Below are 26412 nucleotides of genomic sequence, written 5' to 3'. Positions count from 1 at the left end.
GCAAAGATCCCGCAGAAAGAGTGAGACGCAAAGTAATCGTTGATTTTGTTTTGTTTTGATTGCGTCTCCGTTTGACGTTTCTCCTCGGTCGTCGGTAATGCAGTACCGAAGCGTGATGTTAGCCCGCCGGACGAATAAAAAACTTGAGCATCCCTAGCGGCAACTGTCAAATCGCAATCAAAACAAAAACAAAACGCGCGTGGTGTTGTGAGTGCGGTCGGGGCACGATTTTCTGGATTCGGTTTCATTTTAAGTTTGTGAAATTAAAGGAAAAACGCAAGTTTACCAGCAATGCAAGCGTCTCAGATTTCCGACATCGTGCACTTGGAGCCCGGGCGGGACAATCCGATTTTGTGTGAGTTAGAATTACGGTTCTTTTGCTATGTCACATTTGGTTGAAAGCGTATAAATGAATTAACAGTAAAGATGCGCTAATTCGAAAAAGTCAAAGCAATTTCGCCGTACACGTAACCGGAATGGCGTTGAATAACGTATTAAGACGTATTTTGTGGTTTATCCAAAATGTGTAACTTTAAACGCATTTTTCTTTTAGATTTTTTTTTATATTTTTTTTTTTTTGTTTAGAAATTAAGGCTAGTTTTTGTGACCCAACCCCCTCTCTCCCCCAAGACAGAGCCGAAAAATCAGGGGTTAATTTTTTTTTCAAAGAACTTGAAAATTGCAATTAAATTTAAAGTGCAATCAACGATATCAATGAAAATATTTCAAGAAATTTTCCATTCTTTAATACAAACAATTTGATGGTTGTCATATTTTTGTGAGTTTTCCCATTCTGACAAACATGAGCAGTTCTTAAAAGCAAAAAGTCTGACTTCTCAAATATTTTATAAGTTATGTCTGGATTTTTTTAAGGGTCCGATAAACCAAATTTTCAGTTTTTGCTTTTCGGGTGTTTTTTAATACCCCTGACTCAAGGTGGTTTCAAAAACAACCAAAAAGCAAAAACTGGAAATTTGGTTTATCGGACCTTTTCAAAAAAAAAGTCCTGATTTTAACTAATTATAAAAACAACATTTTCTGAGTACATAATTGGCAAAGGGAGCGCGTGGTCGTAAAAAATATTCGGAGTGAAAAGTGATTTGTTTTGTGTGTGCCTTTTGTTTCGCATTTTTGTCGTGAATTGTGCGCTGCGAGAAAATTACCCTCCGAAAATGCAGCGTCATCAGAGCATAATTGGCAAAGGAGCGCGTGGTCGTAAAAATATTCGGAGTGAAAAGTGATTTTTTTGTGTGTGCCTTTTGTTTCGCATTTTGTCGTGAATTGTGATATAGTTTTCGATAAAAACGATCTAAGTTCGTTAGGTTTATCGCGCAGCAAAATTATTTTGATTCATTAAGAACGTCGTGTGGTGCGCGAGTCTTTTTGTGTTGAAAAGACCTTCCCATAGCTCCGTAGCTCGGAGGGCTCGACGTCGGTTGTTTGTGTGTTAAGCCCTCTCCATAGCATCGTAGCTCGAGAGGCAACGAAAATAACACCTTATCTAGCTAACAGAAAGAAGATCGGAAGGCACTTGATGATTGAGTTCGTCGCGTCTATTCCGTTGCAAATTCATGAACTAAATGATTATATAATTAAAAATCAGACTACGCTATCATTGCAGCATTGCGTTTAACACCTCATTTTATAAATAAATATTATTTGGTTTTATCTTTCCACAGCCGGCTGTCTAAGATTAAAATATTTCATTTAAAATTTAACAACAGTTAAACGGGAAATGTCTCATCCGCAGCAACCGATTGTTTGCCTTGAGAATAAAATATAATACCTTTCAACAAACACTATGATTTTGGGTCGCATCATCATCTTCTATGATGAATCCTGACCAAACACCCTATCCTACTAACCAATTTTCAGGTTCCTGGCGCTTGTGGGGTGTAAGCACAGAGTAAATCAGCTGCCCTAGTAGCAACCTGCGCTAACTAACATTCCCGTCCCTAAAAATCGAGATCTACAAACTGACATGGCGGGCGCCGTTGGTGGCCAATGACTGCTACCTATTCGCAACTGATCTTGTTTTGGCAATCATGGTGTTTTATCTTTTCAGCGCATTCATACATGCTGTTGATAAGGGAAACACCACTAGATCGTCGAAGCCTATAATCAGTAGTGCTGAAAGGATATTACGGTTCTGTTCAGCAACGGAGGGGCAACCATGGGTGATCTCTCATGCTCATGCTCATGCTCAATTATAAAAACAACATTTTCTTGATTGTCGTAAAAAAAAAAATGAGTTTTCCCATTCTTTCAAAAAGAGCAGTTCTTTTTTTTAAAAAAACGACCTTTTGTCCATTCGACCTTATGTTTTTCGACCTTCTGTCATACATTCGGTCGAAAATAAGTGTTTTAAGCTTGCACGAAAATACACTTTTTTTTAAATTGAATTCGATTTGTCCGAATTTACCGGCATCAACATTTTTTTTATATATTTAAAAAGAATTTATTTTTTCATTGGAAAAAATCTTTGAAGTGTTCAAAACATGTGACTGCAGTGATTCCTACAGGTGAGTTGTATTGTTAAATTAATTTTGGTTAACCGCGGTGGATTTTCTCGAAATAATTCGAACTGTCTAAAATCCACCAACGCATTTACCACATTGATCACACAAAAAACTGTGGTAGAAAAGTATCCACCGGTAGATGCTTTGGTGGATTTTTGACAGTTCGAATTCTTTCAAGAAAATCCACCGCGGTTAGCCAAATCAAATTAACAATGCAACTCTGATAACTTAACTTTAATTTTAAAAAAATACCCGGAAAATCCAAAAAACATACTTGAAAAATACACTCTTCTCTGTTTTTGGACGTTTTTTTTATGAGTATTATGAATAAGAAAAACTGTGAGCTTGATTCAAAAATATTGAACCCTCTGTGAAACGTAACGCCCCGAACAGCCTGATGGTAGAAGGGCCGATCGGGGCGTTAAATTTCTCAGTGGGAGAGTTGTTTTTTTCTTTATACATAAATAAATAAACAGATTCTCTCCGAAATGGACGAAGTTATTAATCAGATATTTTATTGATTTGGTGGCAGTTTGGTGATTGTTTTTTGAACGGGATTGTGCAAACCATAAAAAAAAAACACATTGCGGGTGGTTGGAGATTCGGGGAAAGGCTCTCATTCGTGTGCTGAGCGATGAAAGCCGGGCGCTGAGTGTCAACAAGCGGTAAGCAAAAGTGGTGAAAATTTTCGCCCTAATGGGCAATTAGCGATTTGCCAAGAAAAAAGTGATGAGTGCTGTTTTTATTGCTTTATTTCTAATTTTGAAGGAAAAAGTAAATTTTTCTTGCCCACCAAAATGAAGATAATGACTGCACGTATCATTATCAACTGGCAGTTTCCTGCCAGATTTGGTGAAATGCTCAATTTCGTGCGATAAGTTTGGTAGACCCAAAATAGGTACCAGGCCCAAAATAGGGACAAATACCCTAGTTTGACCTCGAGTTTGACGTTTGCTGTGGGTGCCGAGAAGTTTGGTTATGTTATTATTGTTAATTTTACTGCTTGCAAAAAAAACATCAGCACTGAATTCAAGTGGTAGAAATGACAGTTCTCCCATTAGGTTTTACAGCGCGACGTCACGAGCGCACACGCACACACATTTTTACTGAGACACACGCGCAAAAAATGTAAACAGTGCAGCCAAGCTGTCAAATTTCTAACCTAAAAACCGAGTCGGCGTAAAACCTAATAAGGAAAAGTAAAAAAAAAACTGCTCGAACTTCAATGAAACAGCACAAACGTTATAGCGGCCAGGCCTACTCTGCCGTTTTACGGCGATATGATGTATACGCCATTGAGGTGATTTTGCTGTAGACACGATTTTCTGTTTTTGTTCATTTTTTCAATTTAAAATGACTAATTTGAGGTCTGCTCTGTAGAAACTGTTAAAAAGTACAATAAAAATGTGGCCCCTACAAAATTTCTTGTTTTTCCTATTCTCTACGATTTTAAACCACAAACATCATTTGGCCGTAAAAATAGCAATAAAAATCACTACTTTTCCTGCCCAATGATGTATGTATACATTGCTCGATCAAAGCTGGCTTTATTTTTTGTGCCAGCTATTTTGATAGCTGAGTGGATCCCGTAATGCATTGTCCACGTGGATACTTTAAGGGGGGGGGGAGGTATTAGGGAGCGTTCTTTTATTACGTAACGCAGTTGGGGGGAGGGGTCGGAGGCCGTGTTACGCTCCATATAAAAATTTTAAAATTTGTATGGAAATTTTGTTACGAGGGGGGGTCTAAAAATCCGATTTTTTGCGTTACGTAATAAAATAACGCTCCCTTAGCGATTGTCTATGTTCCATAAAAACATTTTCAACAATTGTCAGCAAGGGAGGTGGGTGGGTCTAGAATTTTCAAAAAAGTGTCTACGTGGATGTGGATAAGGTGTCATCCATTAAGTACGTCACATTAAAATCAGCCAAAATTTACTCCACCCCCCCCCCCCCCTTGTCACGATTTCCCTATGCTTTTAACACGCAATTTCACGCTTTCTCAAAACCCCCCTCTTCCCTCAGAGCGTGACGTACTTTATGGATGATGCCTAATGGACGTCCGCTTAAGAATTAAATCGAAATAATGTAATAAAATATTGCCCAATCTTGATTTGGTCCCAAAACCTCAAATCAACATTCAACAGTACTGAATTTGACTTCTATCAATTCTCAATGTATACATACATCATGATGAGTAAAATTGGCGTATACATCATTGTTTGTTTGCTTAATAAAATGGGCCCCAGAGCAGTTTTTTGAAAAATTCTTTCGTCAGGAGGTTGCTTTTAAGATTCTTTATCAGACTGTACAATAAAATTGAAAATGTCCAAAATGGCGTATACATCATATCGCCGTAAAACGGCAGTAACTGTGTAAAGATAACCGCAAAGATGATTCAATAATAACATTTTAATTGTCATGCAAATTTGGTTTCAATAGCCTCTTTTTCTTCCCTCTCTCTTTACGCAGTAAACTTCCAAAATGCGGAGATGAGCTTCAAGAAGGACCGCCGCATCCAGAGCTTCCGCGCGGTGGACGTCAACCGCGAGGCGGCCGCCAAATCCGGTGACGACTCGGAAAAACCCTCCCGGATGGTGGTGGTGGGCTGCGATCAGCAGGTGTACCGGGGTTACGTGGGCGAGGGCCTGCCGACGGAGTTGATGCGCAGTTACGTGGCGATCCGGAACCGGAAGAGTGGCAAGATGCGGCTGATTCAGCTGGAAGAGTGCACGATGTTGAATGCGTGCTATGATGATAATAAGAACAAGTTCCAGGAGGAGGACCACTCGAAGACGGCGATGAGGAAGTTTGGCGGGAAGGTCGCGATGCAGGCGCTGGAGCGGATCGAGCGGGCCGATGCGAACATTGATGTGGCGAATGAGAGCATTCAAAGTATGATGGAGAAGTACGACGAGTCGCAGTTCTTGGACGATAGTGAGTTCACCAAGAGTCGCGTTGAGGGCGAGCTCATTCTGGCCAGTATGAAGCCGCCGAGGAATCCGGATGCGAAAACCGCCGCCGATTTGTACGTGCTGGACCAGCTGATTCCGAAGTCACTCCTCGTCCATCTCAAGCAGGTTGGACTGGGCTTTTTGGAGAAGGAACCCGACACGCTGGAGCTGGCGAACGTCTACCTCACCAACAAGGTCAAAGCGGTGCTCCAGTGCAAGGAACCCGACTCCAAGCAGGGCATCGAAACGCTCCAGATTTCCCTCTTCATGGACGCACTCGTTCGTCTCCTCTCGTCCAAAACTCGCCTTCTGCGCAAGCAGGAACTCTCCCCCTTCTCCAAGCAGCTCGACAAGGAAATCAAGCAAAGCTTCTCCCAAATTAACTCTCACGAACTCACCAAAACCCGTTACACCGAACACAAAGCCCTTACGTACTACCTCGCGTTGGCGTTCATCCTCGAGAACGGAACCATCGACGTGGAGCAGATCCACAACGGGCTCGCCATCAGCAAGGTGGAGTTGCTCAAGTTTGCGGCGTTCATCGGTGGGTCGTACAACTCGACCAAAAACTGCTTGGTGCTGCGGCTTGGGGGAAGCGCGGATGCCGCCTCCGGGACGTTTATGGCTAAGAGGCGGTTCGTGAGGCGCAAGTAGGAACGTTGGAAAAGGGGAGGGAAATTTGAATTGAATATAATGCTTATTCGTTGAAAGAGTTGGTGTTATTTGTTCATCCGAAATACCCTGGGCCTTGTAAAGTCAAGGGGCATGATTTGATCCTAGTGCATTAGTTAAAATTTGGGTATACATTCTTTTTTATAAGCACTATGGACACCACTTCATGCTACGAGAACTCGCTTTGTCGCAGCCCCAGGGCTTAAGCGTTGACCGATAAGCTGTCTTCGTGAACTAGGTAGTTCTCCGATAGTGAAAATATCACAATTGCACAAGACATCGCTGCTTCTGTGACTTTTTCACTATCACAATGTGGGATTTAGGTGGGACTTCAGGATAGCACAATTGATTTGTTGCTTAGCATTAGTATTTAAAATAAATCTGTATCCTTTCCAAATCTATTTGATGATAAATTTAGTTGCAATTGTTAAGTTAGAGTAATGCTGTCATTAAACTTTGATTGATGTAGAATACTAGGCATTCGTTTATGTCAAATTGTCCACAGAGTCTCGATCAATCAATAATGTAATGATATCGGACAAAATTCGTTGATCTGTTGAACTAACGGTTTTCGGATTATGGTTGTATCGACCATTGTTGCGGATCGAGGAACTACGGATCTTTTGACGTAAATGGTCATTTCTTTTTCAAATCGCGATTTCTATCCTATTTGTATATCAGTTCATAATTTTTATTGTTTTTTGATAGAAGTACTATTACAACAGTTAAAGGAACGTTTAGTTTTGAACATTAAGTTTAGAGGATTTTAGATTAAAATTTAGATTTTCAATCCAAAGTAGTTAGCAAATGAATATTTGGACTTAAATGAATAATTGAATAAGTTGGACTTATGAATAACACACAACTGTACATTTATTCTAGAGTCAGATCCATACAGCGTCAGTGTTTATTTGGTCGAAGTGTACTAATTCATTGGCAGATCTGATTCTAGTTGTAATGTACGACAAGACTACTGACGGACGTGACAGGACGAGGGCCCAGTTTAGAGGTTTCAACATCAACGATGTGCGGCTGGACCACCCTCCCAAAAAAAAAAAAAAAAAAAAAGAGTTGGTGTTATTTGTTCATCCGAAATAGTTGAAAATATCATGTCAACAATTATATATTTTTCTCAGCTCCGTTTAAAAATAAATTAAACATCGAAAATCTAAATTAAAAGAAAAAAACATTGTTCAATTACTAATTTTTTAAATTCTAAAAAAAAATCTGGAAATTCTCAAAATTGCTCAATTCTTACATTTCTTAATTTCTAAAATTTTAAAATTCTTAAATTTCTAAAATTTTAAAATTCTTAAATTTTTAAATTCTCAAATTTTTATATTGTTAAAATTTTAAATTCTTGAATTCTTACTTCTTAAATCGTTAAATTCTTAAATTGTTAAATTCTTAAAATGCAAAAATTTCTAAGTTCTGTAAATTCCAAAAAAATATATTTTTTAAATTGATAAATTGTGGAAATTGCTTAATTTTTTAATTCGGAAATTTTTTAAGTTCTTTAATATTAAAATTTATAAATCCTTTAATTCTTAAATTTTAAAATTTCTTAAATTGTTAAATTCATAAATTCTTGAATTCTTAAACTTAAATTTTCAAATTCTTAAATTCTTGAATTCCTAAATTCTTAAATTCTTAAATCCTTTAATTCTTTAATTCTTTTATTCTTAAATTATTAATTTGTTAAATTCTTAAGTTCTCAATTCTTAAACTCTTAAATTCTTGAATTCTTAAAGTCTCTTATTCTTAAATTCTTGAATTCTCAGATTCTTAAATTTTTAAATTCTTAAATCCTCAAATTCTGAAAAATTCTCTTAAGTTCTTGAATTCTGAAAAGTTTTATTAAATTCTAAAAATACTTAATGTTTTTAATTTTTAGTTCTTTTTTCAATTGTTTAATTCTGGAAATTGCTAATTTTTTCAATTCTGAAAGTTCTTAAATTCTTTTATATTAAAATTCATAAACCCTTAAATTTTTAAATTTTAGAATTTCTTAAATTCTTAAATTCTTGAATTCCTAAATTTTTAAATTCTAAAATTATTTAGAAGGTTTTTTTTAAATAATTTTTCCTTCTGTTGGCAAATCCATTGTTAGAATATCCAATTACATCAAAATGAACTATAGAACAAATCATAGTTGAAAGGTACTCCAAAACTCTATTAGGTTATAAGAATTACGAAATTGTGAATTGATTATTTACTAATAAAAACTAATTGAATTGAATTGAATTGAATAAATTCTAAAATTCCTAAATTCTTAAATTCTTAAATTCTTAAATTCTTAAATTCTTAAATTCTTAAATTCTTAAATTCTTAAATTCTTAAATTCTTAAATCCTTAAATTCTTAAATTCTTAAATTCTTAAATTCTTAAATTCTTGAATTCTTAAATTCTCTTATTCTTAAATTCTTGAATTCTCAAATTCTTAAATGTTTAAATTCTTAAATCCTCAAATTCTGAAAAATTCTCTTTAGTTCTTGAATTCTGAAAAGTTTTATTTAATTCTAAAAATACTTAATGTTTTTAATTTTTAGTTCTTTTTTCAATTGTTTAATTCTGGAAATTGCTAAATTTTTCAATTCTGAAAGTTCTTAAATTCTTTTATATTAAAATTCATAAACCATTGAATTTTTAAATTTTAGAATTTCTTAAATTCTTGAATTTATAAATTTTTGAATTCATAAATTCTTAAATTCTTGAATTCCTAAATTCTTAAATTCTTAAATTCCTCAACTCTTAAATTCTTAAATTCTTAAATTCTTAAATTCTGAAATTCTTAAATTCTTAAATTCTTAAATTCTTAAATTCTCAAATTCTTAAATTCTTAAAGTCTTAAATTCTTAAATTAAGGAATTCTTAAATTCTTATATTCTTAAATTCCAAAAATTATTAAATTCTTAAATTCCTAAATTCTGAAAATTCTGAAATTCTGAAAATTTCTTAAGTTCAAAAATTCCGAAAATTCTTAAATTTTTAAATTCTGAAAATTCTTGAATTCTGAAAATTCAGAGATTTTTTTTAATGGGGTCCTAAACGAGGTCCTAAAGCTCTAAGTGCATTTTTATGTACAACGGTAAATTTCTGATAACTTTTTTTCTCATTTTAATGCATAAAAATAAATTGACAAGACATAATTTTTCTCGGTGGATCAACTACACTGTAACTGAAAATCGCACTTTGCTGAGTCCGTTTTCGCACTTTTTCATATGAATTTTTCAGTTCGACTACGATTACACTTTTTTGTGTAATTGCAGTCGAACTGAAAAAATCGTATGAAAAAGTGCGAAAACGAACTCAGCAAAGTGCGATTTTCAGTTACAGTGTATAGTCCCCTTGGAACGAGCTGTCTTCTTTGTCAGGAAGGGCCGCGAAGTTTTTTTTTAATGATGCAAAAATCCATTTTAATTCCTTTACGGTCGTGCAAAGGGTCATTGCATTCAGAAAAATAAGCCTTATCGTTTTGAACAATAATATCACAAATATAAGCTTAATTTCAGGAACCAATTCCTGAATTCTGAAATTCGTAAATTTTTCAATTCTTGTACTCATAATAGTTTAAATTTTAAATTCATAAATTTTTACATTCTGAAATTTTAAAACTGTTCGGTTTTAAAATTACCTAATATTTGAATTTTCTTATTTGAAATTTTAAAATGACAAACTTTTAAAATAAAAAAAACATAAAAATTTTAAAACAAAAGCATTTAAAACACAACATAAAAACACAACACAATGTTTTTTTAAAGCCTACCGCTTGATGACAGCCGGACCCTAAGATGACAGCTTTCGTGAGTTGCGCGTATTCACCGACAGATGGCCAGTGGGCTTCGTCTAAGGTATGTAGATAAGATAAGGTAAGGCGGGAATTCCCAGCTGTCAAAATAGTTAGCACGAAACCCGGATTTTATGTGGAAATTTTCAGAAAAGTGAGTTGCGTATTTAATGGGCAGTCCGCGCTTAGTTAAATTTATTTTTTTTGAAAAAATATTTGTGGTTTAAAAGCGAATTTCGGTTCAGTTTGGCATGCTTATCAACCCTACAGAAAAAAAAATCCGGTGAAATTTGCCCGTAAAATGGTCAATTCTTCACTTTTCTGAAAATCGTCATATAAAATACGGGTTTCGTGCTAACAAACTATTTTGACAGCTGGAAAATCCGCCTTACCTTACTAATCTACATACTAATTGTCTACTCGATATGCCTATGTCTGCGTAAAAATAGCATAAACACAGAATCATAGTGTGCGTGTCAGAAACCGTGGATATCTCTGTTGAGTTCGCATACAAACTTTTTTACATCCAAAAACAAAAAATCAAAAATCATTTTGTTCAACTGAGTGAAATTAACTCCTAAATTTGAGCTCTTCCAATCAACCGTGTACAAAATTACTCTTTCGCAATCTACTTTACCGACACCATTTTCTACAGACTTTCCTCCAACCCTCTGCAGATTCCCGCTCACGCAAATTTACGCCAACACTGCGCGTGCTGCATCGCGTATGGTACGTTCGTTTGACTCGTCGGTGCCACTTTGTTTCAAACGAACGTCATTTCAAGCAAAACATTGTAAAAGGTCCAAAGTCAAAATGTAAACAAACGGGATTTTTACTGCAAACGATGCTTTCAGTCGTTAACTATCACTACATATCGAGAAAAGTATAAAAAGTAGATTGTTAGTTGAAAAAAATACAGTTTTGCAAAAGACCTAAGTTTATGAAATCTTGTTTGTTTTCATCCTCCACATAGACCCCTTGTACCAAAGGGTCAATACGGAAACTGGTTTGTTTTGTTTTGAAATTGTGTTAGTGCTAGAGACAAACACAAAGCCGTTTCAAAACAAAAATCAAAACAAAGTATGGCCCTTTGCTAAAACAACCAGCAACCGTGATGCAACGAAGTAGCTATGCCGTGCAAAGCCTGCCACGAAGCACATTTTCACTTACGGTTGCGTCGGAAAGGACGATCATCAACCTGGCCCACTTGAACACGGGAACGACGAACAGTTGCACAGCCCGCAGGAAAGTCCAGACAACTTATGCGGAAATAGTTTTACGGCCAAGCCTAGAGCCAAGCGCAAATCGTACATCACCAAGCGGGCGTCTTCCACCGCCCTGCTTCGGCAGCAACAAGTTCCTGACAGCTTGGTCACTTTGACTTCGTGATTTTTCACAGCTCCTACTGAAACATTGATATTTTAACAGGGCATTCAACTACACTTTACAATGCTATCAGACTTACCTGCGTTTATTTTGATCCTTGGGGAGTGGTGAGAACTATCGTGAAGTAACGGGAACTTCTTTCTGATTCTTCAGAATCAATTCTTGAGGGATAAAAATCCCTACTTTATTGCACCTACCACTTTGCCTACAGCTTTAGGTGTCAGACGATCTCTTTTTTTGCAAAAAATATCACAAAAATCATTCAAAGACCTCAAAAACTTGCTCAAAAATCAAATTAAAACACCGAAAAACTAAATTTGCTGCAAAAGGCCAAAAAGAAAAGTGAAGTTTGTTTTGGTTAATTCTGTTTTGGCCACTGGCCGAACAAACAAAGCATAAACATAAACAAAACAGAATCGTGTTTGGCCTGGGGCCAACACGGAAAGTGAAACTGCCACTGTTTACAAGGTTTACAAAGGTATTAAAACGCAAAGGGCCAACACATATCGCTTGGAACACAAATTTTATTGCAGGGTCTATGTTGCTTTTTTATGAATTTTCTCGAATAAAAATCATTTGTTGGTAAATTTGAACATTAGGCAATGTATACGTAATAGTTTTCCCTCTTTTAAGGGAATAATCCTTCAAATTCTCACAGTTCTATTAAAATAGGATTTGAAAAACTTTTCCCAAACTTAAAATTGATTTTTCTCAATGTTTTGAAAATCGACAACGTGCCTTTTACAATGTTTTGCTTGATTTGTCAGTGTGCATGAAACTGACAAAATATTTATCGAGTGCGGCACTAAAGTTATCTGCGTGCGCATGTGTTGCGTGTACGTACTCGAAAAAGATTGAGGTTAAATTTTGTACCTGTAACGGAAAATTGCACTTTGCTGAGTTCGATTTCGCACTTTTTCATACGATTTTTTCAGTTCGACTGCGATTACACAAAAAAGTGTAGGGGAAAGTGAGGCAAGTGTAACAAGCTAAGGAAATGCTCGTTGTGACCCATTAGGCCGATGCAAATATTTAAAAAAGTTTTTGTCCCTTTTAAAAATTTAAATAACAAGCCATAGTCTTCACATTTAAAGGCTAGTATGCAGATCGGAAGGAAAGGGGTCAAGAAACAGCTTTACGAACAGCAGAACAAAGGAGAGGGTGCGATTTCTTGGGGCTTTTCTTCACCCTCTCTGACTTGCTTGCGCTGCCGCTGCTGCCCATTTGAATTTTTTCTTGACCGGTTCCTTCCGAAGTGCGTATACCGCTTAAATGAAAAAAGTGTTTTAAAATGCATTTTACACTAGTTCAGTTGTTTTGCATTCATTAGTTTTCAAAAAATCTAAGATCTGACAAAAACAAAAATTGTATCGAAAAAAGAGATTTTACATCGGAAATTTTCAAAAAATCTTAAGATTTTTTAATAAACCCAAACATGCTTAAATGATTTTAAACCGTGTTTTAAACGCAGAAGAATGTATTTAAATTTGATTTCAGCTGGTTGCACTTGAATTTTCATTGAAATTTTTAAGTTTATTGTAAAAATATTTTTTTTGCCCCCTGATTTTTCGGGCCAATATTGAGGAAGGGGGGGGGGGAACAAAAACTTTTAAAAATATTTGTACCAGCCTTATAAACGTTAAAAAATCTGTCGGATTTTTTTATAATCATCTTATTCCAGGTCTTGACTAAGGCTTTGATAGAACAAGTTTCTAAAAAATCCTGTTTTGTATTATAAAAAATTGATTTTGAAATTACTGATTTTCCGTACGTTCTACTCAACTAGTGGGATAAGACGAACAACCCGTTGGAGCAAGATAAACAATGTAATAAACAACATGTTAATTTGCTAACAATTGAACTGTTATCACTAAGATGCATCAGATTAGAATGTATTTGAAACGTTTCTTTCATTTTTAGATTAAATAATAATATTTTACTATAAGTTTGATCGTTTTTAGGAAAAAAATAATTACTTAGATGATAAAGAGTAAATTTTCATAATATCACTTTATTTTGTGTGGACAAATTTTTTTATTAACTGTTAAGGCCGATGCAAATATTTAAAAAAGTTTTTGTCCCTCGGCCCTGGCCAAGGGACAAGGTCAAGGGGGAATAAAAAAATATAAAAATTTAAATAACAAGCCAAAGTCTTCACATTTAAATGAAAAAAGTGTTTTAATATGCATTTTACACTAGTTCAGTTGTTTTGCAATCATTAGTTTTCAAAAAATCTAAGATCTGACAAAAACAAAAATTGTATAGAGAATTTGCAGCAAAGCTAAAAGACACGTGTCGCCACCTATAAACAAATAACGTAAATCTATGATTTTTTGAAAAAATATGTTTTTTCCTTCATTATCAACATTTTGATAAAACTTATGCCGGATTCGGATGAGAAAAATGATTTCCAACAATTTGGTGTATAACTTTCCAATATTTGTTTGATTTTTCTATGAGAAAACTGTAAATTTAGAAAAAGAAAGTAATTTGGACCATTTGGCAAGAAAGTCTGTCAAAAATCAATAAAAATTGTTGAATATACGTTAACACATCTGTTGTCAACTATATAACTGTTTATTTCCTTGATATATACAGGGAAATTATTTTTTTCGTGTTCCAAAACATGTTTTTTAAAGAAAAAGTTCACAAATTTTTGCGCGCCCAAAAATTTATGTTCATTATTTTAAAGCAAAAAAATTTTCTTGTCTTTTGCAACCAGTTTCATTAAGATTGATGCAGGGAATCACTTTTAAAAATATTTGTACCAGCCTTATCAGTTTTTAAGTACTTTAATGTATTTTTTTTTCAATAAAATATTTCTAAAAAATCCTGTTTTGTACTATAAAAAATTGATTTTGAAATTATTGATTTTCCGTACGTTCTACTCAACTAGTGGGATAAGACGAACAACCCGTTGGAGCAAGATAAACAATGTAATAAACAACATGTTAATTTGCTAACAATTGAACTGTTATCACTAAGATGCATCAGATTAGAATGTATTTGAAACGTTTCTTTCGTTTTTAGATTAAATAATAATATTTTACTATAAATTTGATCGTTTTTAGGAAAAAAATAATTACTTAGATGATAAAGAGTAAATTTTCATAATATCACTTTATTTTGTGTGGAAAATTTTTTTTATTAACTGTTTAGGCCGATGCAAATATTTAAAAAAGTTTTTGTCCCTTGGCCCTGGCCAAGGGACAAGGTCAAGGGGGGGGGGCAAAAAAATAAAAAAATATAAAAATTTAAATAACAAGCCATAGTCTTCACATTTAAATGAAAAAAGTGTTTTAATATGCATTTTACACTAGTTCAGTTGTTTTGCAATCATTAGTTTTCAAAAAATCTAAGATCTGACAAAAACAAAAATTGTATCGAAAAAAGAGATTTTACATCGGAAATTTTCAAAAAATCTTAACATTTTTTAATAAACCCAAACATGCTAAAAATGATTATAAACGCAGAAGAATGTATTTAAATTTGATTTCAGCTGGTTGCACTTGAATTTTCATTGAAATTTTGAAGTTTATTGTAAAAATATTTTTTTTGCCCCCTGATTTTTCGGGCCAATTTTGAAGGGGGGGGGGGTGACAAAAACTTTTAAAAATATTTGTATCAGCCTTATCAGTTAAGTTTAAGTTTCAGTACTTTTATGTATTTTTTTTTTCAATAAGGCCGATGCAAATATTTAAAAAAGTTTTTGTCCCTCGGCCCTAGCCGAGGTCAAGGGGGGGGGGGGCAAAAAAAATAAAAAAATATAAAAATTTAAATAACAAGCCATAGTCTTAACATTTAAATGAAAAAAAGTGTTTTAAAATGCATTTTACACTAGTTCAGTTGATTTGCAATCATTAGTTTTCAAAAAATCTAAGATCTGACAAAAACAAAAATTGTATCGAAAAAAAAGATTTTGCATCGAAAATTTTCAAAAATCTTAAGATTTTTTAATAAACCCAAACATGCTAAAAATGATTTAAAACGCAGAAGAATGTATTTTAATTTAATTTCAGCTGGTTGCACTTGAATTTTCATTGAAATTTTTAAGTTTATTGTAAAAATATTTTTTTTGCCCCCTGATTTTTCGGGCCAATTTTGAAGGGGGGGGGGGGGGTGACAAAAACTTTTAAAAATATTTGTACCAGCCTAAAATATGTTGTTACAGCAATTCGTAATTTTTCCATACTAAAAATCCATATCCTACACTAGGGTGTAATATCAAAATCGATTTTCCAGCACAGCACTTTTTCAGTTCCTTTTGGGGCCCTAAACACGCAGAAAAATCCGATTGTAAACCTAGCAAAATGTTGGGTGCATCCCACAAACAAGATTGTCATCTAAGGGCCAGTAAACATGTTTGTCAAATTCAACCTAAAAAATTTGGTGGTTCTAATAATCATGTTTGTCAATGCCCGAACGTGACATTTTTACTCTAACAACAATCATGAGTGGTGGTTCAACAAACGTGTTTATCAAAAGAAGAATCCATTTTATCAAATTGCTTTTCTGGTATTTTTTTTGTTTTCTTCTTCTTTTTTCTTTTATTAAAACGCAAAATTGTTTCTTAGTTTGTATATTTTTCATTTATTACGAGATACTACTCAAACTTACAATCATGAAATTCGACTCGGTCAATCACTACTTTGGGCTGGAAACTCTAATATTACTTAAGAATACTGAGTATACTAACGATATTCCAGTATACTTGTTAGTATACTTACCGAACAGCAATACACTGTTAGTATATTAAGATACTCTCAGTATATTGGTAAGTATACTGGCGATTGGAAGGAAATAATAAGTATACTAACATATATTTTGATATACTGGTTAACAAAATAATTATAGATCTAAGAGTTTCCAACCCCTTGCTTTATCCTCGTATTAAACCCTATTTTCTAGCAGCTCCCTGGGGAACCCTGGAAAATCCTTGGCTGTCGTCACCGTGGGATCATTTTGGGAATATACTGAAAATAAAATTTAAAATATTTATCACTTGTCAATCAACTTATTTATTCGGTTGTTCCTAAAAAAAATGAAAAAGCAAAGAATTCATTTTTACCTGAAACTACCAGAAAAGCCGGAACGTTTCCCGGATCTGGACCTTTTTTTTCCTAGATTGATTCGCGACCGTCCCTGATTGGTATGGAAAGATAAATACATTATACTTAGATCCGATACAAAACTTAATAAATACTTACGGACTGGCCGAATCCGGCAAATCAGCACGAAAAAATCCAATCCATATAAATTTGTATGGGGAAAACCTTTTTTTTTATTTTGATATTTATCAAATCCACGTTTCGGATGTTCTAGAATGTGCTCTACAACTTTGCCGAAGAGAGTATGGTGCTAACTTGCTCCTGAAAGAAGATATAGTGTCCTCAAAACTCGTCTAAAACGTGATTTTCGAGCAAAAAACACGTTTTAGACGAGTTTTGAACACGCTGTATCTTTTTTAGGGGTAAGCTAGCACCATACTCTCTTCGGGAAAGTTGAAGAGGACATTCCAGAGCATCCGAATATGAGTACGGGTTTGATATAGCATGAAACGTGGATTTGATAAATATCAAAATCCAAAAAAATGGTTTTCCCCATACAAATTTGTATGGAAAATTGAATCGCTTTGCGCAAAGTAAGGACTAAACCAATCGGTCCCAAACTTTGAGAAGTTGTTTAGGGCCCCAAAAGAAACTGAAAAAGTGCTGTGCTCACTAAATTTGGACAATTTAATTTTTTTCGATACAACCATACCCTAATGGTACACTTGCCCCACCTGAACAAAATGTTTTAAAAGCTCTCAACAAAAATAGCCATAAATTAAATCATACTGTATAATAGATGCAAGTCATTGATAGGGACACTACTGATCTAGGAAAAATAGCATTTTGATAAAATGAGCCTTAAAACGAACCCTAAGCCTTATTTTGTACTTTCCAAAAAATATAAGAAAACTAAGGTTTTGACAAAAACTTCATTCAATCATATGCCCCGTGGCGTTTTGGCGGTTATTCCAATTCGGAAGGAACCGGTCAAGAAAAAAATCAAATGGGCAGCAGCGGCAGCTAGAGAAAGCCAGAGAGGGTGAAGAAAAGCCCCAAGAAATCGCTCCTTCTCCTTTGTTCTGCTGTTCGTAAAGCCATTTCTTGACCCTTTTCCTTACGATCAGCTTACTAGCCTTTACAGTGAAGAAGGCGGCGAAACTCGTGCGGAACTAGCGCGAGTCTCTTCAAAGAAACACTTTGACAGCTCTGAGTGCGGCACCCGGTGCGGAACTAGCCATCAAACGAACGTACCAGCAGTGTGCGTGTGCCTGTCACGAAGGTGTTCGCGGTTCGGATTCTTCTGTCGAACGTTTTTGCGACAAAAAAAAATCGTACGAAAAGTGCACTTTTCCGCTTCAAACCACGTCGGAGCACTGCCGTCTACGCGCCGGAAGTGTCCCCCGGTGCGGTGGTTCGCGTTTCCGACCGAACCGGCACGGTTCGCAACGGTTTCCGGTGAAATTGGCAAGGATTTTTTTTGGTGCCTGTGTGTGTGTGTTGGTGAGAGCGCGCGAACCGAAGGGAGAACTGTCAAAAACATCAACAACAGAGCGCACGAAGGAAGGAAGAGGAAGCGAATAATTCCGAAACAAGAAAACACAACATTTCACACTGACTGCGCCTTTGGCACTGTGTCTGCGGTGGAAAAGATTAGATTTTTTTTTTTGCGAGTTGATTGGTGATTTGGAAGATTGTTTCGCAAATTTGTGCGTGGAAAATAGTGCGGTGGAAAATTCCCCTGGAATTACGCGGAAAATCGGTTTGTTTACCCCGCGGGATTTGGACCGATTCGGATCGGGGCAAGTGTCAAGTGTGTGTAAATAATCGCTGCCACTAAACGGGGAATTAATTTCAATTGAGTACCATCATCAGACTAAATTCAGTGCAAATCGCGCACTCTGATTTACACCAAATGGCCACTTTGTAGAGCCAGAATCGCTTCGCGCGGAGGTACGGAGGGTTCAACCCGGACGAGCGGCGAGACCAAGTCGCGCAACCCAGCGAAAAAGCCGGAACCCCCCGCCCGGGAGATCCGCAAGATGGCCATCGGACGGATTAATCTGCAATCAATCGGGGGCTGATTAGTGTAGTCGCCGTGTTCACTGCGCGTAAGATAATTGGCAGCCATATTTACGGCGAAAAGTTTGCGCATCCTTCAAAGACGAAACAAAAAGAAACGAGGAGAAGTTGGTAATTTGTGTGTGAACATAAAGTTGAACAACAGAAAAAAACAGTGCTGAAAAGGTGATAAGGAAGAGGTTAGAGAGTCCCCAGCAAAGGTTGGGAATCTTGAAGGAAAACGATAACCGGAGTGTTTTGTGTTGAAAAGTGGTGCCGCGGAAGATTGTGGTGAATGCGGTGCCGTTGCGGAAGGTCAATCTTTTAGGAATCGTGAAACATTGGTACTTCATGCGGGGCGAGGTGAGTGAATTTAGGGATATTGCTGAATGCGAACCTCCGCTGAAATCTTCGTAGAATCATGTTGTTACGGTGGTAGACTTCATGTTCTGTATTCCAGGACACTTTGAAGGTCCCAGAACATCTCAAAAATGGTCCAAACATTCCATGGTGTTTCTAAAGGGTCCAAGTAACATCACTGAATATAAACCACGATCGAAATCTTTGTAGAATCGTGTTGTTGTGGCGGTAGACTCCAAGATTTCTTTTTAGGAGCTTTTGAACGACCCAGAACATCAAGCATGGAACATTACAACATTACATATATTGTTGATTGACAAATCTTTCAATTTCATGAAGTTTGACATGTCGGACGATAGGGTTTCTTGCATATTCCGGAATTGTTTCCTTAGGGGCCACCGGTAACCGGTTCCGGAGTGGCCAAGATGGGCCACAAAACAACGACATGACCGCAGATTGTCATACCTTTCAATTTCAGGAAGTTTGATATGTCACATGATGGGGTTTCGTCAAATTAGTCAAGTTGGCAGTTCTCCGGGTATTCGGGAACCAGTTCCGAGTTAACCGGAACTGGCCAATTAAATTTCGAAGTGATCTCAGCTATCATGATGTGTTTTTTAAATTGAATTTTGTCCCACAATTTCAATAAAAGTATCGTTTAACATGAAAAACTCTTAAAAAAGAAACTTTACGAGCGTTCCGGATTTTCGGAACCGGAAGGTCTCCTGGTAACGTCATGATTCGAATTCCCGGACGCTTCGAAACCCGGACACTTCAACTTGTTTTATCAATTATTTGGATATAAGTTCGCATTATGAATGTCAAAACTGTGTTATTTGATGAATTCTAACATCAACTTTCATTTAAAGTTTGTTTGAACGCTGTAGTTAATGCCAAAACAATTAAATAAAATAAAATTATAAGTTTACCAAAAATGCGAAACATTTCAACGGAAATATTTCATAGGCGTCCGAAGCACTGGGAAGGCAAAGCAGAAATTTATGTTTTTGATTTCCTTAAATTCTAGCAAATTTTTAAATAAACTATCGATTGTTTTGATGTTAACAGCTTATTTGTGACCTAAAGAATGCCATTCACTAACATTTCAGTCCAAATTTGTGAGATTCATAAACAAAATCGAGTGTCCGGAATTCGAAGCAAAAGTGTCCGGATTTCGAATCAGCTTTTAACAGTGTCCGGGATTCGAAGCACAACAAGTCATTTGAAATTTTCAAATTCTGATGAAAAATTGTTAGAAAAGACATATTTTGCATGCATTCTCTTAAAACTGACTGTTTATACTAAATCCTGATGATATTTCTACATTTCCAACTCATTACATGATTTTTTGTCAGCTATAACAAAAATAATATGGTACTAAGTGTCCGGATTTCGAATCATGACGTTACTGACCCTAATATTAAATTTTTTAGACAAATTATAGCCAAATACCTGTCGAAGAAGCAACCTGATCGGTTCACATTTTGCGGAGACACAAGTCGTCAAAGTTTGGGGTCACACAAAGAGTCTCTTTTTCGGTCGTAGCAGGTTCCAGCAGGTTGCCACAGTGACTAATCTGATTTTTTCGGTTGGGTTCAAAATTTGGTGAAAATTTTGTCAGAAAGTGGATTTTTTGTGATTTTTTTTCCTTCAAATTTTGGGGTTGAAATGGATTACAAAACTTTTTAATAGGGGGGAATAATTCCAGAAATTCGTGGAAATCCGCAGAAAAAAATCGGGGGAGTCGAAAATTTAAGATTATTGCGGAAAATCCGATAATCTTTTTGAAAAAAAAAAAAAAAAAAAAATGCACGTGAGTAATTCTCTACGAAATCGGCCGATTTCGACCATTTTTATTTTTTGTATTTTTTTATTTAGCTTAAACTTTGTGGGGGCCTTCTCATCCAAGCCTCCATACAATTTTGGCAGCTGTCCATACAAAAATGGTACGTTCATATTTCAATAGCTGTAACTTTTGAGTGAATTTTGTGATCAATTTAGTGTCTTCGGCAAAGTTGTAAATATTGTTGAGGACTATTGAGAAAAAAATGTTCCATTGGGCTCCTTTTCGACCCCAAACTTTGAAAAATCGTCAAAAATCCAGTTTTGACCGATTCCTGTTCTTTTTGTCTCAATTGAAAGGTCGTTAGGTCGTCCCCTTTCCGAAACCGATTTGGAAAACCGGATTTGGTCACTGTGGTCACCGGGAATCGACTACAACCGAAAAAGACCCTTTTCGAGACCCCAACTTTGACGACCTGTATCTCCGGCAAATTTCAACCAATCAGGATGGTTTGACTAATCAGGATACTTTGACCACAAATATTAATATCAGGCCCAGGTGTTCATGTTTCAATAGTTAAAATTTATCCATTAAACTTAAAAACACAATATACGATTGCCACAACCACTCTGGAGTGTTAGTGACCACTTCCGGGTAACCTGGAATCGGTTCCCGGGTACCCTATGAACGGCCAACTTGATTTTTTTTGTTGAAAACCCATCATGTTGCATATCAAACTTTATGAAATTGAAAGATATGTCCATCTTCGATAATGCCGTTGTTTGCTCACGCATTCTGACCAATCTGGAACCGGTTTCCGGTGACCCCTTGGGGACACTTCCGAAACATGAGATAAACCCTATCATCCGACTTATCAAACTTCATGAAATTGAAAGTTATGTCAATCTACGGTTATGCCGTTGTTTGCTCACGCATTCTGACCAATCTGGAACCGGTTTCCGGTGACCCCTTGGGACACTTCCGGAACATGAGATAAACCCTATCATCCGATACATCAAACTTCATGGAATTGAAAGATATGTCAATCGACAGTCATGCCGTTGATCGGTGACCCATCCTGGTCATTCTGGAACCGGTTACCAGTGGCCCCTTGGGGACACTTCGGGAATATGAAATAAATCCTATCATCCGACATATCAAACTTCATGGAATTGAAAGATATGTCAATCGACGGTCATGCCGTTGTTCGCTGATACATTCTGGCCAATCTGGAACCGGTTTCCGGTGACCCCTTGGGACACTTCCGGAACATGAGATAAACCCTATCATCCGATACATCAAACTTCATGGAATTGAAAGATATGTCAATCGACAGTCATGCCGTTGTTCGCTGACCCATCCTGGTCATTCTGGAACCGGTTACCAGTGGCCCCTTGGGGACACTTCGGGAATATGAAATAAATCCTATCATCCGACATATCAAACTTCATGGAATTGAAAGATATGTCAATCGACGGTCATGCCGTTGTTCGCTGATACATTCTGGCCAATCTGGAACCGGTTTCCGGTGACCCCTTGGGGACACTTCCGGAACATGAGATAAACCCTATCATCCGATACATCAAACTTCATGGAATTGAAAGATATGTCAATCGACAGTTATGCCGTTGTTCGCTGACCCATCCTGGTCATTCTGGAACCGGTTACCAGTGGCCCCTTGGGGACACTTCGGGAATATGAAATAAATCCTATCATCCGACATATCAAACTTCATGGAATTGAAAGATATGTCAATCGACGGTCATGCCGTTGTTCGCTGATACATTCTGGCCAATCTGGAACCGGTTTCCGGTGACCCCTTGGGGACACTTCCGGAACATGAGATAAACCCTATCATCCGACACATCAAACTTCATGGAATTGAAAGATATGTCAATCGACAGTCATGCCGTTGTTCGCTGACCCATCCTGGTCATTCTGGAACCGGTTACCAGTGGCCCCTTGGGGACACTTCGGGAATATGAAATAAATCCTATCATCCGACATATCAAACTTCATGGAATTGAAAGATATGTCAATCGACGGTCATGCCGTTGTTCGCTGATACATTCTGGCCAATCTGGAACCGGTTTCCGGTGACCCCTTGGGGACACTTCCGGAACATGAGATAAACCCTATCATCCGATACATCAAACTTCATGGAATTGAAAGATATGTCAATCGACAGTTATGCCGTTGTTCGCTGACCCTCCTGGTCATTCTGGAACCGGTTACCAGTGGCCCCTTGGGGACACTTCCGGAATATGAGATAAACCCTATCATCCGACATATCAAACTTCATGGAATTGAAAGATATGTCAATCGACAGTCATGCCGTTGTTTGTTGATCCATTCTGGCCAATCTGAAACCGGTTACCGGTGACCCTTTGGGGACACTTCCGGAAAATGAGATAAACCCTATCATCCGACATATCAAACTTCATGAAATTGATAGATATGTCAATCTACGGTCATGCCGTTGTTTGCTGATCCATTCTGGCCAAACAGGAAACGGTTACTGGTGGTCCCTGGGGGACACTTCCGGAATATGAAATTAATCCTATCATCCGACATATCAAACTTCATCAAATTGAAAGATATGTCAATCTACAGTTATTCCGTTGTTTGCTCACGCAATCTGACCAATCTGGAACCGGTTTCCGGTGGTCCCTTGGGGACACTTCCGGAACATGAGATAAACTCTATCATCCGACATATCAAACTTCATGAAATTGAAAGTTATGTCAATCTACGGTTATGCCGTTGTTTGCTCACGCATTCTGACCAATCTGGAACCGGTTACCGGTGGCCCCTTGGGGACACTTCCGGAAAATGAGATAAACCCTATCATCCGACATATCAAACTTCATGAAATTGATAGATATGTCAATCTACGGTCATGCCGTTGTTTGCTGATCCATTCTGGCCAAACAGGAAACGGTTACTGGTGGTCCCTGGGGGACACTTCCGGAATATGAAATTAATCCTATCATCCGACATATCAAACTTCATCAAATTGAAAGATATGTCAATCTACGGTTATTCCGTTGTTTGCTCACGCAATCTGACCAATCTGGAACCGGTTTCCGGTGGTCCCTTGGGGACACTTCCGGAACATGAGATAAACCCTATCATCCGACTTATCAAACTTCATGAAATTGAAAGTTATGTCAATCTACGGTTATGCCGTTGTTTGCTCACGCATTCTGACCAATCTGGAACCGGTTTCCGGTGACCCCTTGGGACACTTCCGGAACATGAGATAAACCCTATCATCCGATACATCAAACTTCATGGAATTGAAAGATATGTCAATCGACAGTCATGCCGTTGATCGGTGACCCATCCTGGTCATTCTGGAACCGGTTACCAGTGGCCCCTTGGGGACACTTCGGGAATATGAAATAAATCCTATCATCCGACATATCAAACTTCATGGAATTGAAAGATATGTCAATCGACGGTCATGCCGTTGTTCGCTGATACATTCTGGCCAATCTGGAACCGGTTTCCGGTGACCCCTTGGGGACACTTCCGGAACATGAGATAAACCCTATCATCCGACACATCAAACTTCATGGAATTGAAAGATATGTCAATCGACAGTCATGCCGTTGTTCGCTGACCCATCCTGGTCATTCTGGAACCGGTTACCAGTGGCCCCTTGGGGACACTTCGGGAATATGAAATAAATCCTATCATCCGACATATCAAACTTCATGGAATTGAAAGATATGTCAATCGACGGTCATGCCGTTGTTCGCTGATACATTCTGGCCAATCTGGAACCGGTTTCCGGTGACCCCTTGGGACACTTCCGGAACATGAGATAAACCCTATCATCCGATACATCAAACTTCATGGAATTGAAAGATATGTCAATCGACAGTTATGCCGTTGTTCGCTGACCCTCCTGGTCATTCTGGAACCGGTTACCAGTGGCCCCTTGGGGACACTTCCGGAATATGAGATAAACCCTATCATCCGACATATCAAACTTCATGGAATTGAAAGATATGTCAATCGACAGTCATGCCGTTGTTTGTTGATCCATTCTGGCCAATCTGAAACCGGTTACCGGTGACCCTTTGGGGACACTTCCGGAAAATGAGATAAACCCTATCATCCGACATATCAAACTTCATGAAATTGATAGATATGTCAATCTACGGTCATGCCGTTGTTTGCTGATCCATTCTGGCCAAACAGGAAACGGTTACTGGTGGTCCCTGGGGGACACTTCCGGAATATGAAATTAATCCTATCATCCGACATATCAAACTTCATCAAATTGAAAGATATGTCAATCTACAGTTATTCCGTTGTTTGCTCACGCAATCTGACCAATCTGGAACCGGTTTCCGGTGGTCCCTTGGGGACACTTCCGGAACATGAGATAAACTCTATCATCCGACATATCAAACTTCATGAAATTGAAAGTTATGTCAATCTACGGTTATGCCGTTGTTTGCTCACGCATTCTGACCAATCTGGAACCGGTTACCGGTGGCCCCTTGGGGACACTTCCGGAAAATGAGATAAACCCTATCATCCGACATATCAAACTTCATGAAATTGATAGATATGTCAATCTACGGTCATGCCGTTGTTTGCTGATCCATTCTGGCCAAACAGGAAACGGTTACTGGTGGTCCCTGGGGGACACTTCCGGAATATGAAATTAATCCTATCATCCGACATATCAAACTTCATCAAATTGAAAGATATGTCAATCTACGGTTATTCCGTTGTTTGCTCACGCAATCTGACCAATCTGGAACCGGTTTCCGGTGGTCCCTTGGGGACACTTCCGGAACATGAGATAAACTCTATCATCCGACATATCAAACTTCATGAAATTGAAAGTTATGTCAATCTACGGTTATGCCGTTGTTTGCTCACGCATTCTGACCAATCTGGAACCGGTTACCGGTGGCCCCTTGGGGACACTTCCGGAATATGAGATAAACTCTATCATCCGACATATCAAACTTCATGAAATTGAAAGATATGTCAATCGACAGTCATGCCGTTGTTCGCTGACCCATCCTGGTCATTCTGGAACCGGTTACCAGTGGTCCCTTGGAGACACTTCCGGAATATGAAATTAATCCTATCATCCGACATATCAAACTTCATCAAATTGAAAGATATGTCAATCTACGGTTATTCCGTTGTTTGCTCACGCATTCTGACCAATCTGGAACCGGTTATCGGTGGTCTCCTTGGGACACTTCCGGAACATGAGATAAACCCTATCATCCGACATATCAAACTTCATGGAATTGAAAGATATGTCAATATACAGTCATGCCGTTGTTCGTTGATACATTCTGGTCAATCTGGAACCGGTTACCGGTGGTCCCTTGGGGACTCTTCCGGAATATGAAATAAATCCTATCATGCGACATATCAAACTTCATTAAATTGAAAGATATGATGTGACCAAAAGAACCGGAATCGGTAAAAAACTGGATTTTTGAAGATTTTTTAAAGTTTTGGGTCGAAAAGAACCCCAATACCTTTAAAGTTAAAGTAATTTTAGTTTTGGACGCTCCCCTAGGGGTCGTCCGAGGATTATTTGTTTTGTGAAATTATTATTTATACTATAAATTTATGAGCAGTTCTCTAGGATTTCGGTCATTCGATTTTTTTTGTATTTTTTAATCCGACTGAAACTTTTTTGGTGCCTTCGGTATGCCCAAAGAAGCCATTTTGCATCATTAGTTTGTCCATATAATTTTCCATACAAATTCGGCAGCTGTCCATACAAAAATGATGTATGAAAATTCAAAAATCTGTATCTTTTGAAGGAATTTTTGATCGATTTGGTGTCTTCGGCA

At 37.3% G+C, this 26412-nt stretch overlaps 2 protein-coding genes and 1 long non-coding RNA gene across 4 annotated transcripts in view; 2 read left to right on the top strand and 1 right to left on the bottom strand.

Moving 5' to 3' along the window:
- Positions 1-182: 182 nt before the first annotated feature.
- Positions 183-6182, top strand: LOC6041291. Its single transcript, XM_038249261.1, has 2 exons — positions 183-355; positions 4991-6182. The coding sequence occupies exons 1-2, from the start codon at positions 292-294 to the stop codon at positions 6124-6126; spliced, it is 1200 nt and encodes a 399-aa protein (XP_038105189.1). The 5' UTR covers positions 183-291; the 3' UTR covers positions 6127-6182.
- Positions 6183-16188: 10006 nt separating this feature from the next.
- On the bottom strand, positions 16189-16630 carry LOC119765218. The gene is made up of 3 exons (XR_005276578.1): positions 16525-16630; positions 16386-16459; positions 16189-16290 (listed from the first exon to the last, which is right to left on the bottom strand). It is a non-coding gene; the product is annotated as an uncharacterized LOC119765218 (long non-coding RNA).
- A 995-nt stretch (positions 16631-17625) lies between these two features.
- The window catches only part of LOC6041290 (serine/threonine-protein kinase tousled-like 2), a 212598-nt gene continuing 203811 nt past the window's right edge, over positions 17626-26412 (top strand). The window contains exon 1 of one of the 2 annotated variants that reach the window (XM_038248569.1): positions 17626-18789. The gene's annotated coding sequence lies outside the window, so the exon portion shown is untranslated. The remainder of the gene's footprint in view (positions 18790-26412) is intronic. The other variant, XM_038248571.1, reaches the window with a different exon arrangement.

The sequence above is a fragment of the Culex quinquefasciatus genome, chromosome 1 (assembly GCF_015732765.1).
Source record: "Culex quinquefasciatus strain JHB chromosome 1, VPISU_Cqui_1.0_pri_paternal, whole genome shotgun sequence".
Taxonomy (NCBI): domain Eukaryota; kingdom Metazoa; phylum Arthropoda; class Insecta; order Diptera; family Culicidae; genus Culex; species Culex quinquefasciatus.
The sequence above is the reverse complement of the archived record's forward strand: the minus strand, read 5'-3'. Positions and strand labels throughout refer to the sequence as shown.

Coding starts and splice junctions, on each gene's coding strand:
- LOC6041291 (XM_038249261.1), top strand. CDS start 292: ATGCAAGCGTCTCAGATTTCCGACATCGTGCACTTGGAGCCCGGGCGG. Junction 356..4,990: donor GCGGGACAATCCGATTTTGT/GTGAGTTAGAAT, acceptor CTCTTTACGCAG/TAAACTTCCAAAATGCGGAG.